At 39.4% G+C, this 14534-nt stretch overlaps 1 protein-coding gene across 1 annotated transcript in view; it reads left to right on the top strand.

Moving 5' to 3' along the window:
* Positions 1–14430, top strand: part of LOC131880030 (zinc finger protein 354C-like) — a gene marked incomplete in the record, with an annotated part of 15275 nt that extends 845 nt beyond the window's left edge. The window contains 7 exon segments of the mRNA XM_059226525.1: positions 3527–4024; positions 5764–6070; positions 7457–7683; positions 9160–9348; positions 10640–10905; positions 13810–14031; positions 14093–14430. Coding sequence (XP_059082508.1) covers positions 3527–4024; positions 5764–6070; positions 7457–7683; positions 9160–9348; positions 10640–10905; positions 13810–14031; positions 14093–14170 — 1787 coding nt within the window.
* Between the last annotated feature and the right edge of the window lie 104 nt (positions 14431–14534).

Raw genomic sequence — 14534 nt, 5'->3', positions numbered from 1 at the left:
AATGTCAGACCAGACGTCTCTCACATTTTCGAAAATATTCTCTACGTAGAGTAGGGATTGAATACCTATAATAAGAGGCTGCAGTATAATAAGAGTGCCTAAACTTTGGCTACTCTTTTATCTGGGGTTTGTAAAGAGAAAGAAGACTCAAGTGGTGCAATTGTCTGTTCCCGACGATAAAGGAATGAGCTACTACCCCTTTTTTAAAGTTAAGACGGGAGTCAAAGCAATCACATTTCTAAAATGGTTTTGGTTGACGCAAAACACTGCACGGCACGTTGAAAATATTTTTCCATGAGGTTTCTAATCTCCATTTGTCAGGTGCATTAAAATACATGGAGCTTTGTATTCTTAATTAAAATGTGCATAAAAGAAGTGCAGGAAAGACTCGGTTAACATTGTTCCCCGTCATATTCAAAGATGGGTATTCAAGCGTTAATCCCGAATTGTGGAATGATAGCAGGTTGTCAATATTCATTTATTTCATCACGATAAAGACGATAATTGTATGAATTTAAGTTCCGTTTTAGTAAAACATGCAGCTATTTGTGAAATAATGATTGAACTACAAGCTTAAATTTGATCCCAGCTTTCTTGAAAGGAAAGTTTATTGCTATTTTTCTTGTTGTTTCCGTCTCTTTGGGTGCGTTTTCAATGGCATTTAAGATTGGGATTTTTAAAGACAAGCTCTTAGTCTTCGGAGGAATACTTGTTAGAGATTTAGATGATATTACGTGCCCATCAAAACCTGCGAGTGGCATTTTGCCTGCATTTAGGGTGTATTGTACGTAGTTAGGATTTTCCTTGAGCAAAATGCATTTTGGTCCTTGTCAACATTGTTATTCGTTGTGGGTTGGACAAACCATGAGGGAATTCGGAAGCAACGAGTGGTAAAATGCATTGCAGTCATCGGTGTGTAGGGACATGGTCCGTCAAAGGGTTTTAACAAAGTAACACCAAATTGGAAAATCATTTTCTCGAACTGGACCAGATGTGATTATGGGAGCTTGGAATTGGATGCGAAAACGTTCCATTTCCAGTTGTGGCGTATGTTTGAATTTCTTCGCATGAATTAGTCTGATTTGCATTGAAATGTATTTTGGACTATTTTTGAGTTGAATATCCCCATTTTCTTAATCAAAACTAGACTTTTCCTCCCCATATTCTAAAGCAAATGTCTATGGCTGGAAACCCTAATTTATTGGTAGAGTGTCCTCTTTCCATTATGCTAGCCTTGATTCTATCCCTGACTAGTGATTTTTTGTGGTATTTTTATCACAATATCAGTTGCTACAACTTAAATGGACGAACCCGTAGTATATGGTCATTCCCGAATTGACAAGAATGAATGATGGTTGTGATATCAGAGAGGGAACACCTCTACATTCAGACACCAGCGAGAAAGCTGGCTGCCATCTGACTCCTTAACAAATAAACAAACCAAAAAGACCACAATACTGTACCTCGCAAAGGACATTAGATGGAATAAGTGAAAACAGAACCCAATTTTAGAGATTACTTCAAAAAAGTTGCCGTCATCCAAGTTTGAGTTTCAATCAAGGAGCAAAGTATCACGCTTAAGTGCTTTGTGTACGTTAGTAATATAGTCTGTGATTTGAAAAGAACTGCAGGATACTTTTTTTTCTTTTGAATCATAATATGAGATGTCCTGAATGGTTTTTTTTTTCTTTAGTAATCAATCCTATTTTAGTGAGAAACATGAGGAATCTTTAATGATACCCCAAACAAGCTTTTTCACTCGCTTGTCTGATCGGCTTATTTTCTTCTGACAATCTGGTTATTGTGTGACAACAAAATTGGATAGATATTATAATGATTGGAGGGGTATAAATACGTTTTTGTACTATATGTTTTCACAAATGGCTTGAAATATTTTCTGGCTTTCCTGTGGTTGCGAAAACAAGGGCACAAAATTAGATTGAGATTGTCGCAAAATTGTAATGATCGTTGTAATGCTAATAAAATGTAATAATAACTTGAATAACTTGAATAATGCCTTTATTGCGACTCTTGGCCATGTCATGGCGTGAAAATATAAAGGAAAGACTGGAGACTACTTCAGTTGGAAAAGAATATGAAGAAATGCTTTCAAAACAGTTTTGTACCTTGTTTGAAAAGTGACAACTCTTTAAATAGGCGAAATAACTCGATTGCCTCGATTGCAATTGATGAATTAGTTTTCAGCAATTATGGAAGTAAAGATCCAATGTAGTCGTCATGTTCAGATGAGAATTTTTTGCCTCTCCTGTCATGGGGCTGTGGATTTGTGGAAGATGTGGATTTTCTATTTGAGTTAAGTATTTGAGTTTGATATCAATTTTTTGGACGGAATATTATTGGGTTTAAATGCCTAAACGGTCAAAATTCGATTACGCATGGATCGACTGTCTTCATCTTCATGATAACAAAATAGCACTTATGCCCGAATTTTTTGGTCACAAAAAAAACACGGAAACTTGAAAGACTCAGAATGAGCTTCCTTCTTTACAAAGTGTTATGAGTTTTGATTGAACTCATTAATGGGCTCTGTATACATATTTATATGAAACAAGAGACTAGCACTGTACATTGGGAGCAAGAGCATAATATCACACATAGAATTGACTTCACTAGATGATAAAGTGAAACAAAACTTCACCAGAATGAACCAGCATCGAGAAAAAAACATGGATTCAAGTATTTTCATCATACAAAAGAAGGCCTAATGTTTTTCACTCATTTTATCAAAAAAAACAAGTTGATATGTGCTCTCTGCTAATCATATTTGTGATGATTTTGTCATGAAGTTTTGTTATGTTAAAATGTATTTTAAAAGATTTCATCCATCTGGCTCTGAAAAATAATTTTCACGTTTTTAAAAGCATCCATGAGCTTTGTCCCAACCCAGGATTTAGGGTCAATTCTAGGGACCATAGAGGCTTAATGTGCGTTTTGAGAGCACCTTCAAGCCCTCAAGAATCCAGGCTAGTTCGAACAATGAAGTCCGCATCTCTTCTTTTCTCGGGCTGGCTCCTTCATTGTTTGATTAGCTTCCCTCTAATATTCGTAGGGAATACGTAGGCCTTGTTGATCTGCCAGCATCTTTCAAGTCAGACTTGGACAAATTTTTAGATAGCATTCCACATTAACCTTACATTCAAGCACTAAACTAACTCTATATACGATGAAATAGAAATACTTTTTTGTAAATGGCTTGGCATGAATCACAAAATGAGTTTCCCCTATTCGTCCCAACAATGCCCAACATTGGGTATATGTTGCTATATTGTTCTGATCCTCTCACTCATTATAGCAAGATAAAAAGAGTACAAATCTTCCACGGAAAAGTGAGGATTTGCATACGAAAATGAGACTCGTGCGGTTCCCTATTTTGATTGCGTCTGCGCTCGCACATTTTTTTAAATCCCTTGTGAAATGGGAGGCGAGAATCCGCTGAATTTTTGATTAGCGAATCAAATCAACGTGACTTTATGTAGAATTTGAAATCCACTCTTCTATTTTACAGATATCCTGCTGAGAACCAAGATTTTGAGAGGTCGGTTTCCCAAATGCTTGTTCCTGAAGAGTCCCTCGGAAGAAGGTCCTCCAAAGACTCCCCAAATTGAATCTGGGGAGTCCAGTTTGACTGAAGATGGTTCCTGGCATTTCAATGAACTTGGGGAACGACCTCCCAAGAATATTAGAAAATATTGTTGTGCCAGCAAGTACTGCGGACTAACATTGTGGACATTTATTCCTCAGCTACAATGGGACAAGGGCAAAATGGAACAACTTGCAGTGGAGCTTTTGATTCAAGGCAATTCCAGCCATGAGGATGGTTTGGATAAAATTCGAACTCGCTTTGAAATGACGAGGCAAGAATTTTTTCAAGATCACATCTGCGAGTTTTGTTGCGAACAATTTACGAGTGAGTCGAACCTTAATTCTCACCTCGAAATCCACGAAGACCGCCAAAACAAAGACCAAGTGGGCCGAGAAGATAATGCTTTAAGTATCAGCCGAGGTTAGTGAATAGTAATGTAGTTTGGTAAACCAAATTTGCTTTGCTTCGTGTTATAACATTGCGAATTGCTTCCACTTTGTTGGGTACATGTACGAAGAACTGAAAGAAGTTTGTGGTTTTTGACCATGGGAATGTTAATGTGCCAACTGTATTTGTCTGATGGCATCATTTCGGTGCTTTTCTCTATCAAATATCTGACAATTGCGATTTTTGACACCTTTGACACAACTATACGTAGCGGTTTTCTTTTGCCCAATTAGGTCAAGAGCATACGTTCTTTTGTCTTGTGGGATTGATTCTAGTGTTGCTAAAATGTTTTTAAATGAACTTCATCATGTTACGAGCTAGAATAGAACCAACCCTGCTGAATGTTTGAACTTTCTGCGTGTTTCTAGAATTGAATAAGTTACCCCTTTTTATGCCCTTTTGATCAGCTTCGCGTTAGCCTTTTGGTTGGGAATCTCGAGGCTTCAAAAGTTCAAAACCATTACCTTTGAGTTATTGTTGCAACAGGCCTGCGTGTGTTCGCATCCACTTTCAAGATTGGATCGAAAGGCATGGAAAAGTTGGGCAATGAAAGATAGACGACCCTATTTCAAAAGGAGGGAAATGAGGTTTTCAGGCAATATGATTTTTAGGACTGTCCAAAACTTGCAGGATGCAAATCTTGCAAAACCGTACGCATTACATATCTTTTTGCCATTTTCTAAGCAATCTTTTTAACTCTTTCTCCATTATATTCGGCAATTTCAATTACTTCAGGGTGGACATTTAGGTCAAGGGCGTTTTTGGTGGGGTCAAATATTTTCCTAATTTTTGTTGGCAAATTGGCGTGAGGATGTAAAAAAGATGAATTCATTTTAAATGCAAATTTTGGCCGAGTCTAATCATCACCATACGTAAACCCATTCAATTTTGCCATTTACTAACACTACTCTCAGAACACATGATTCGTGGTGGAATTGACTACCTTTAAGCCTTTGGAGTTAGGACTCCCATTTTTTGTTGGCTTTCGATGGCGGTTTGGTGCCAATGTTTTCCTTACAAACAGGATCCCTCGATTCTACAATCACTCTTATTTGTCTAAGGTGTATTTTCTTGGATTTAGTTTTTGCTGGAAAGGTCAAAGTCACTTGTTCCAAGTTCATCTGGGAAAAGGATGGCGGAATAAAGTAATCTAACGCTTGGAAATAGCTCAGTTATATACTACTCTCAAGCCTAATACATTTGATGATGTTTTCCAAGTGAGCGAGTTCTCTCCTTTGAAGCTAGATCTTTCAAATAAAGGTCAAACAACTACGGTATAGTGACTCTAGTGTCCTTTGAGATTGTATCCTCTTTGACCCAGACCTTCGATCATGTTGAAACCCATGCAAGTATTCTTACCGGAATGAGAGGCCATTTGCCCAAAGGGATTAAAGAGCTTGATATTGAGCTCTGGGCATACTTTCCATGCCTTGAAATTTCCAGTTCTTCTACTTCTGTGGCCTTCCAGAAGTGGTCTAAAACAAGCACATAACGTGTCATGTTTAGTGTCAAAAATCAAGACCAACTGTGGTTGAATTGGTTTGAATTTGGATTGAATCGTTATCCGTGCCAGATTATACTACTTAAAATGCTTTTAATTAATGTATTTTTATCAGTAAAATCGTCTCGTAATCGGAAACTAACTCTGTCGTTATGTAAACATGTATATTGGTACAACCAATTTTACCAACATCTTTGCCTTTTTCTTTTAGATATGTCAATGATATACCCGAAATCGCCATTCACGTGCCCCGTCGGAGGTTGCGAGAAGCGTTTTGCAACGTTCCAGAGCCGGAATCTTCATTATTTGGCTATTCACACATCTGATGCTCCGTATAAGTGTAAAAAATGTGACAAGCGATTTAAAGTCCAGCTCAAATTCAAAGAACACATTAAGAAGTGTATCTTGGGCCAACGCTATTCCTGTGAACTCTGTCCAAAGGTGTTCATGTCTTCTCGAAACCTTCGAGACCACGTGAACGTGATCCATAGTGCAAAGCAAGATAATCAGGAGGAGAAGTAAGTGATGCCATACACCAAATCGTGACCCAATTGAGTCTCTTTCTTTGATATTATATTGTCTGGAATTGTCTTTCCTGTGTCTATCTAGTCATCAATTATGTAGTACAGACACTGGCATCCAATCATGCAAACATTTACTCTAAGTTTTGAATGTATTCAATAAAGAAAATATAGAATTCGCCCAAAAACTGCCTTGATTTAAAACAAAGATACAAAGTAATGATTAGGACATTGCTTGATCTCTTTAGGATTTAGCACACCCATCATCAAATCCCTTAATAAAGCAAAATTTGATATTTTAATTCTGCTTTTAGGATTGAATAATTTATAGTTTGTGGACTTGAAAACGAAAATTTATTTTTTTTCTTTTCGTAAATCCTTAGAATATAGGAATCGTGAAAATGGGAAGAATTGAGGAAACTCAATACAACCAATCTTTATATTAAACCTCAATCTTAATGCCTTTGAATTCTACGAGACCTGAAAAACCAAAAAATTGGCCAAAGGATCATGATTTATGCATATGGGGGAGGACCCAAAAGGACAGTTTAAAAGACCAACCAACCAATCGACAAGCAATTTCGAACTGAAATTGAACCATTCATAGTTCAAATTTGAGAATGTAAAATGCTCACTGATTTAAAAGGACAGGTAAATTTCCTAAAGCTGAACACATATTTGAGCTTAATATTCACATTATCTTTCCGCATAGAAGTTAATGAATTTGGCGGGCCATTTTGTGTTCTTTAGCACTCAGGGAAAGTGGCAGTCTATCAAAACGCATGAATGAATGGAGCATGACAACAGTTCTCTGAATATTGTCAAATAAGTGTGACTATTTATCTTGTGAAATCTTTAAAAGGATATCGTCTTTAAGAATCGAAGGTTTTTCTGAAGGCATGTTGCTCGTGTTTGGGAAAAAGTGTATGTTGCACATGTTCACAATATACTCACTGGAAAACAAAATATGCCTTGTAGAGTCTCCTCAAAATGCGCCAATTAGTGATTGTCATCTTCGATAGAGATTGCTCACCTAGACATAGAGGTGCCTTTGAGCTAGACAAACCAAAACAAAGCCAACTATGCCAAAGAACTATTGTATTTAAGGAACAACATAAAGGAGGTTGAATAAGATAAGTTCTCAAATTTCGTAACAGTTCCCTCTTCATTCGGACCTAGTGGCCAAGAATGGGCCATAAAACATGTCGAGAGCTCCATTCTTCTGTGTCTAGTAAAGGATAACGCAGCCTACTACTTTCAAATCAGTGACATTATGCCTTCTTGAGGTGCTTTCGTGACAATGAATCTAATCTGCTTTGTGTACAAATGTTGCTAGGGACTGAAATGGTTGGAGTCAATTGATTCCGATCTTCTCCGTTTCAGAGCGTTCTCGTGTCCTCGCTGTCCCAAGAGGTTCCATAAGAGGCACAATCTCAAGTATCACATGGTCACCCATTCAGCGGAACGAGCTTTTACTTGTACCATTCTTGGGTGCAACAAATCCTTCAAGCGAGAACGAGCTCTTAAAAGTCACAAGGAAACACTTCACGCCGAAAAGAGACCATCCTTCTTGTGTGTGTATTGTGGTCGGAACTTTGATAGCTTTACGGGTGAGGAAAAGCTTTATCTTCAGCCTCTTGTACTTGCTTCTGTACTTTGATACAGACCCGGAAAACTTTTTTTCAAATGATGACCACCACAAGTCTTAATCGAAAGGTAAAACACCCTTGTAGTGTGTTGTACTCTACACAAGTGAGGCGATGACCTTTGGAGCAGCTGTAGCACTTATTGTGTCCTGCTTTTTCCATGTTAACGTCAGGATGTCGGGCACAATTGTAAACTGCTTGCAGCACATTATGATGTGCGGAATGAATTTCATGAATTCTAAGCATTAACCGATTCAATTGCAGTATCCATTCTTTCAAGTTATGTTGAGAATAGTAGATGGTTTGGTCAACTATTTATTGGAAATGGTTGATGACGGTCTGATTCAAGTACTGCCAGTAATAGAACAATGGACGCGATTTGGGGAGAATCTTCTCTTTCCATTCAATAACGCTTCCCTATGAACAAAGGACAAGTCAGCATAACTAATGTTAACTTTTCCCTCTTTTGTTTCACGCTCGAATGGAACAATTTTAAAAAACTTTGTGGAGCATTTGTTAACGGCGGTTGGTGCGAACTTCCCGGTTGGACTTTCAAAACAATGTTCGACTGATTTCCTTTCTGCATCTTTGACTACGACCTGAATTTACGTAGACTCTGCCCTAGGGGCAAATGTCCAAAACGTTGCTATGAAAACGAAGCCTTTTGAAGGTTTAAGTAAGATTGTTCCATTTGTAAAATCACTTATTCTGGATTTATCCAGTGGAAGACTTCAAGATCAAACGTTTCGTGAAGTAGCTCCTAATGCTAAATAAGAGCATCCCTTACCATCTTACTTGCCCGGCTCTTTATCGAGTATTTCATATCAACGTACAAGATCTTCAATTTGTAAACCATTCTTGTGATTCTCATCAAAGATAAATGATCGAGATGTACAAGATTCCCACAAAAACTGTTTTGTACTTTTAGTGGCAGGATGGAATGGGAGAGCATCTAATTCTCTATGTGCTTTATCAACAACCATCAATTATTGTCAAGATTTTATGCCCAATCCCTCCGAGCAAGAATGATGGGCCACCAAAATGGTCTCACAGTCAAGTACCCAAAAGTAAATTTGGGTGAGTCAAACTTAGGATCCTTTGAGGGTTTCCTCACCCAAAGAAAGGCGTGAAACTTGGGTCCCAAACAACATACAACATAGCAGGAAGTTGGCTCATTCACTCTGGTGGCAATCAACCATTGAGTACATAGCCCCATGCTACTTTCCAATAGCCTTCAAGTCTTTTTCATGATGAAGCTTTTGTGGTTAGGATAAACATGACATTTGGCAGCGTAATTTCTGTCACTTCGGCAGAATCGATTCCCACTCATGCAATGTGAATGACCTATTGTTCAATCCAAAAGCCTCCTTCAATACCCAAGCATTTATTTAGCTTTGGCCAAGATTGTAACTCTGGGTTCTCTATTTTTTTTTTCTTCAGGTATGAAGACCCACACCAAATTGCACACGGGTGAAGAATACATCAAACGAAAAGTTTCATGTCCCACGTGTCAAAAGAAGTTTCAGTGTCCCTCCGATCTGAAGATTCATTCTGTTGTCCATACCAAAGAAAAACCTTTCGTGTGTCACATCTGCCAAGCCTCGTTTTCTCAACGTGCTTCCCTGAAAGGTACTCCAAGTCTCCCACTGATCCTGAAATGCTGGCTGGCCGGCTGGCTGGCTCGTCACTTGACAACCATCGGGTTCGAATCCCAGCGCACTTACACACTCACCTTCTTCCATTGCCCTTGTCCCACTCACTGATTTGAAGAGTCTCAATGGCTCGATGAAGGAAATGAGTTTCAATTTAGAATTGGCTCAAGTGGATTGGAACAATTTCATTGGAACGAACACGTTCACGCACCATTTCGAAATTATGTCAATAAGGGCCCTTATTTGCAACGTCACACGGCCCAAAGAAAACGGGAAGAGGCACGGTAGATTGCTACATAAACTGCTCTTGCCTTGCCTTGAACGCAATTTTTTCCGGACATTATGTGACCCGGGGTACTAATTTTAAATAAGATTTTGATAGAATAGGCCAAAAACAACACAAACTCATTATAATTCAATAAAAGGAAATTGGTCCAATCGGCCCTTTTTTGGTAGAGGCTGAATGACAAAGCGCCCTCTGAAGTGCAGAACGTAAAACATATTTCGTGCAGCATAAGGGGGCTATTCGTTGGTCGGGGTTGAAATTCTTCCTGAAATATATTCACTAGCGCAATAGCAACTGGCTTTTGATTAAGTGACAGAGGTTTCTATATATTGGGTGTATTTGATAAATCATATTTTATGTCATTCAAAATGTTTTACTTTGACGAAAAGCGATCGATTGATCGACTATCAGGGCTACGTGTTATTGAGCATGTAAAGTTTGAATGGCAATTTTCTTGGCTTGGGAACACTCCAAAACCTCTAGTAAGTCTCATAACCTGGCAGCTAAAATTCTGACATATTATGCAGGTACCTACATATTTAAAACCAGATTTTTTTTCCACAGTATATCGAATTTCTTTGTATACAAAATTGAATTTCGGAAGGAGTTCAAAGTTTTTGTAAATCTGCCCCACCTGCTATTACTGTAATAACCTCTCCTCCAGCCATTACTTGTCCAAACTGTAGCCCCATTTGACTCATTTCCGATTTTTAATCTCTTTCCCCCATTTTTCATCACCCAAAAAGGTGCTTAGTTTCTGATCCACAATATACGCATAATCACGTCTAGCTCTATTTATGTATAGCGCATTACCACAAATTGCTTAAAGCCACCTCGATGGAGCTCCCTGAGGTCTCACCAAGATTCAGCGAGTTCCATCGTTTTTGCCACGTGTCTAAATCTACCCAATTATGGCCAAATATCCAAATCATAATTTCCATGTGCGGTTCCTGGAATCTTTACACCGTCATCGCTGTTCCAGAACACACCAACGTCCACCTGAATGTGTATCAATGTTCCCATTGTTTGCGTGCATTTGGTCGTGAGCGGTATCTTCAAAGCCACTTGAAGACATGTCATAGTCCAACAACCAAAGAGCTCCAAATCGACGTCAGAGGCGAAGGCCACACAAACCCCGATGAACCTTTCGATAATGTCTCCCAAGCCCAACCTGTCATCCATATCGAAAGCCTTTTGAATGGGTCGCCCCATGATTCATCCGGACTCGATGGAGTGGCCTCTAAGAAGGTACAAACCACTATACTGTGCAGAAGGAATAATCAAAGGGGTTTATCAATCATCAGGTGAGGTTACCAAGGAACGCATACCTTTCCAAGAACCTACTTTGTCTCCATCGAGTTTGAGCGGCAGCCCTCATCATTTAACCCAGACCAATATCAGGCCAAGATGGTTGTTCTCATTTACGTAGCACCTCCGCCAACCCTTTTGACCCATGTAGCCAACGAGTCTGGAAACGTTCATTGAGTGTATTCCGCTAATGCATGGAGTAAAAGGCTGGAAAGGCCACGAGAGACGAGGCTCAATAATGGGGCACGGCTTATTTTGTATACAAAAGAAAGTGCGACGGTTGGTGTATGCTATACTGTCTATTGAATTTCTTGTCAAAACAAAGTTAATTGAACCGTCATTTGACGAACATGGTAAATGATGTGGTAGCATTATACGTATATGATAGAAGATATTTGAGTTTCGTTTTAAGAAATCATCATAAGCCAGAGTAAGCCTGCTCAATCGACTCCTTTACCTTCGTTTGTCTTTAAGTATTAGACTTGTGAGGAATTTATTTGGTCATATGAATTTAACGATAGCATCACTGTCACCAAGGACTAGGGAGTAAAGAACGAATGTGTCTGGAGAACGATAAAGAAAACGAATGACCGCATCTTTTACCACGCGCAGTGAACGCCAAGGTGGACCTTTTAATGTGTCTTTAACGACATTTTAGACGTAATGGACCACGTTCAAGCTCACATTTAAAGGATGTACCTAGGATATATGCCAAGAAGAAAGTAGGAGTAACATTCAGGGCCCTTCAGGATCTTTCAGGGTTGCGCTGGAAAGGCATTAGAAGGGTTAATGAGTGTTGGGACAGCCGTCAACCGTAGCCTAACAATGACAGTCGGGTAATGCAAATCTTGCATGTACGTTTCATAGAGATGTGCACTTTGGTATTCAAAGTGCACGCACTCCCGAGTCCAAATGTCTACCCTGTCTTCTGCCAATAAAACAGAGATCTCTCTCTATTCCTGACATTCCTAAAATATTAAAGGGAGCCTTTCATCTGCAAGGGAATTCGGTCCAATGCCTCCGCTTGGCGCATCCAATTAGTCATGGACCAATGAAGCTGGGCATCCACTGCCGTTCCACGTTACGAGATCAGGGAGAACCCGAATAGTAGGTTTTTTTATAGCCCCTAGGACCCGGGGTCTCCTCCTACGAAGTCAAATAAAACTAAGCAAACCTATCATGAATAAGATCCTTGAATGTGAAAGTGAGTGACCTATCACGGGTAAAGGTCAATTTTATTAATGGATAACACAGGGTTTCAAGAACGAGCCTCGGCGTAATGAAGATCAGTGTTTCTCTCGTTAGCCATTAAATAGGCTTTTGTAATGAATCGATGAGTCTCTTGTTGGGAGGGCAAAATGTAACCCTCATCAGGCTTTAACTATCCTAAGGCCAGAGAGAAAGAGAGAGGTAATTTTAATTGTGTGACCATTTTTCTCTCTTTCTTAGTTTCAAGAGAGTTTGCGCACGATTATTTCCTGTTCATTTGAGAATTGGAGCCAAGTGATTACACAATTTCACTTGCTTACTTCATAGTGCCAATCTCTTGATGGATGACTTTATCTCAAGAATATTTTGTTAAGTGAATGTAATATTGGTTGCACTTTTTTTCTAAAACAGGTTCTCTATGAGGGTCTCTTTTTGGGGCCAGAGGGGATGATAAATCAGTGTTCCAATTAAAAGGGACCTATCTGTTGGGTTTAATGCCCTTTTTGTATTAATACATTAATGAACTTGCCCCAGACGTCTTAGTTTGCGAAGTCGAAAGACCATTCAATTGTAATGATTAATTAATCAATCTTTTAGCTTCTACTTTTATTTCGAGGTTGGATCAACCCACAAAGCCCTTTCGAGATGCAAAATTAAATGCATTGGGCATTTTTTTGCAAATAAAAATCGTTTCACGTGTAGAAAATGATCGATTTGTACCTCCAGCATGCCAATCAAGACGACCTTAATTGTCGTGTTAGGTTACAGGCTCTGAAAGATCACAGTTATCGGATGGCATGTCCTTGAAATAAGATAGAAAAAAAGGACGTCCGTTTCTTGCTTTCTATTGACAGCTTATTGAGATTGCCAACATTAAAGGGACATCCTTCGGGCTTGCCCTTGCTTTGACCGGTGGAAAAAAATTAAGGGTAATTGTACGCTATACATGCCTTAGGCCATATCCCCATCCTTTGTTGTACTTTGGACACACATACCCAAGCACGCCCAAGTCTAAATTGGGAGACGAACGTGTTTGATGTTGCTGCATCTTAATGTCTTAGACAGCTAAAACACGGTGGGTCAAATTTGATGTTAATACCAATCCTGTGCGCTTTTTCATCACCCGTGCAACTTCATTAATGAAGGTTCTTTGGAGACTCTCGAGTTTGTAAAAGACATTTTGTGTATCGGATTTTACAATAGCCAGCTTACACAAAGCGGCAAAATTTCCTCACATTTACGGACATTTCAAAGGTTCAATGCAGAATCCAGTTAATATTGGGAGGCTTGTCGTGGACACTCTAATGACGTCACTAAACTTTCGACAATACTGAAATGACAGAATGTTCGATACAATGTCGTTACATTTTCCAGCAAATTTTGTTTTTGTTTTTGGGCAATAATACCGATCAATCAATATATGACATTTTGTAATAGAATGTCAAGTGACCAAGGAGAATATCTGAAGTAAGTTAATTGAGCATCATCAGCTATTCGAAATAATTACTCCTGGATTCATTGATATCACAAATAATCATCTTAAATTGTTGAAATAGCATGGAACCAATGCGTTGTAGCGGATGGCGTACATCCAAGTCTACCAACTCCAATCTTGATGTTGTTGTTCTGTTGCAGATGGCTGGATCTCATGACTCAAGTGCGCCAGGTTCCATATCTCAAGAAGTATTGCTCGTCAATCAAGCGCAAGTGGCTTTGCCCGAATCCTCTCCCCATGCATCTCTTAACATTAATCATAGTCCTCAATTCGGGCTTCCAAGTATAAATATCCCGTCTTCTTTGTCGTTGTCGTCGTCGTCGTCGTCAGCGACGGCTTCATTATCATCCAGATCCGGATTGGTGAGAAAAATAGCCCCTTTAAGCCATCCCTTACCACCTACGTCATTACCCTCATCACTAGCCCCGTCCCCTACGAGTCAATCTAATTCTACCGAGGTTCTGGTGGCATTGCCTTCTGGATCTGGCGAGATCACCATGATCCATTACGTCGACGATGAAGAACTGGCTACCCAGAGGGAAACGCTCCCACCAAGAATGAACCAAAACATTGACCAAACCTAGGATCATGATTCATGACCAATCCTATGAACTTGCCAGCCTGGTCATTTTCGCCTCGTCCTCGTCCTCCTCTTTCTTGGTTGTAACGGGGAAAACATAGCTTCAGACCCAGTTGAGAGCGAGATTGATTCTTTAATAAAGCCAATGAGAACAGCACAAATACATTCTACATACAGTGAATGGGTTTGTTTTGTTCAACGAATGTGGGACCCAGACCCGTTATCGCTTACTTTTCGCGCGCACTTCCTCCTCTTCGGTGTTCCCGGCGCGTTCCAAACAAGACA

The sequence above is a fragment of the Tigriopus californicus genome, chromosome 5 (assembly GCF_007210705.1).
Source record: "Tigriopus californicus strain San Diego chromosome 5, Tcal_SD_v2.1, whole genome shotgun sequence".
Classification (NCBI taxonomy): Eukaryota; Metazoa; Arthropoda; class Copepoda; order Harpacticoida; family Harpacticidae; genus Tigriopus; species Tigriopus californicus.
Note: the sequence above shows the minus strand (reverse complement) of the source record. Positions and strands in the feature narration are given on the sequence as shown.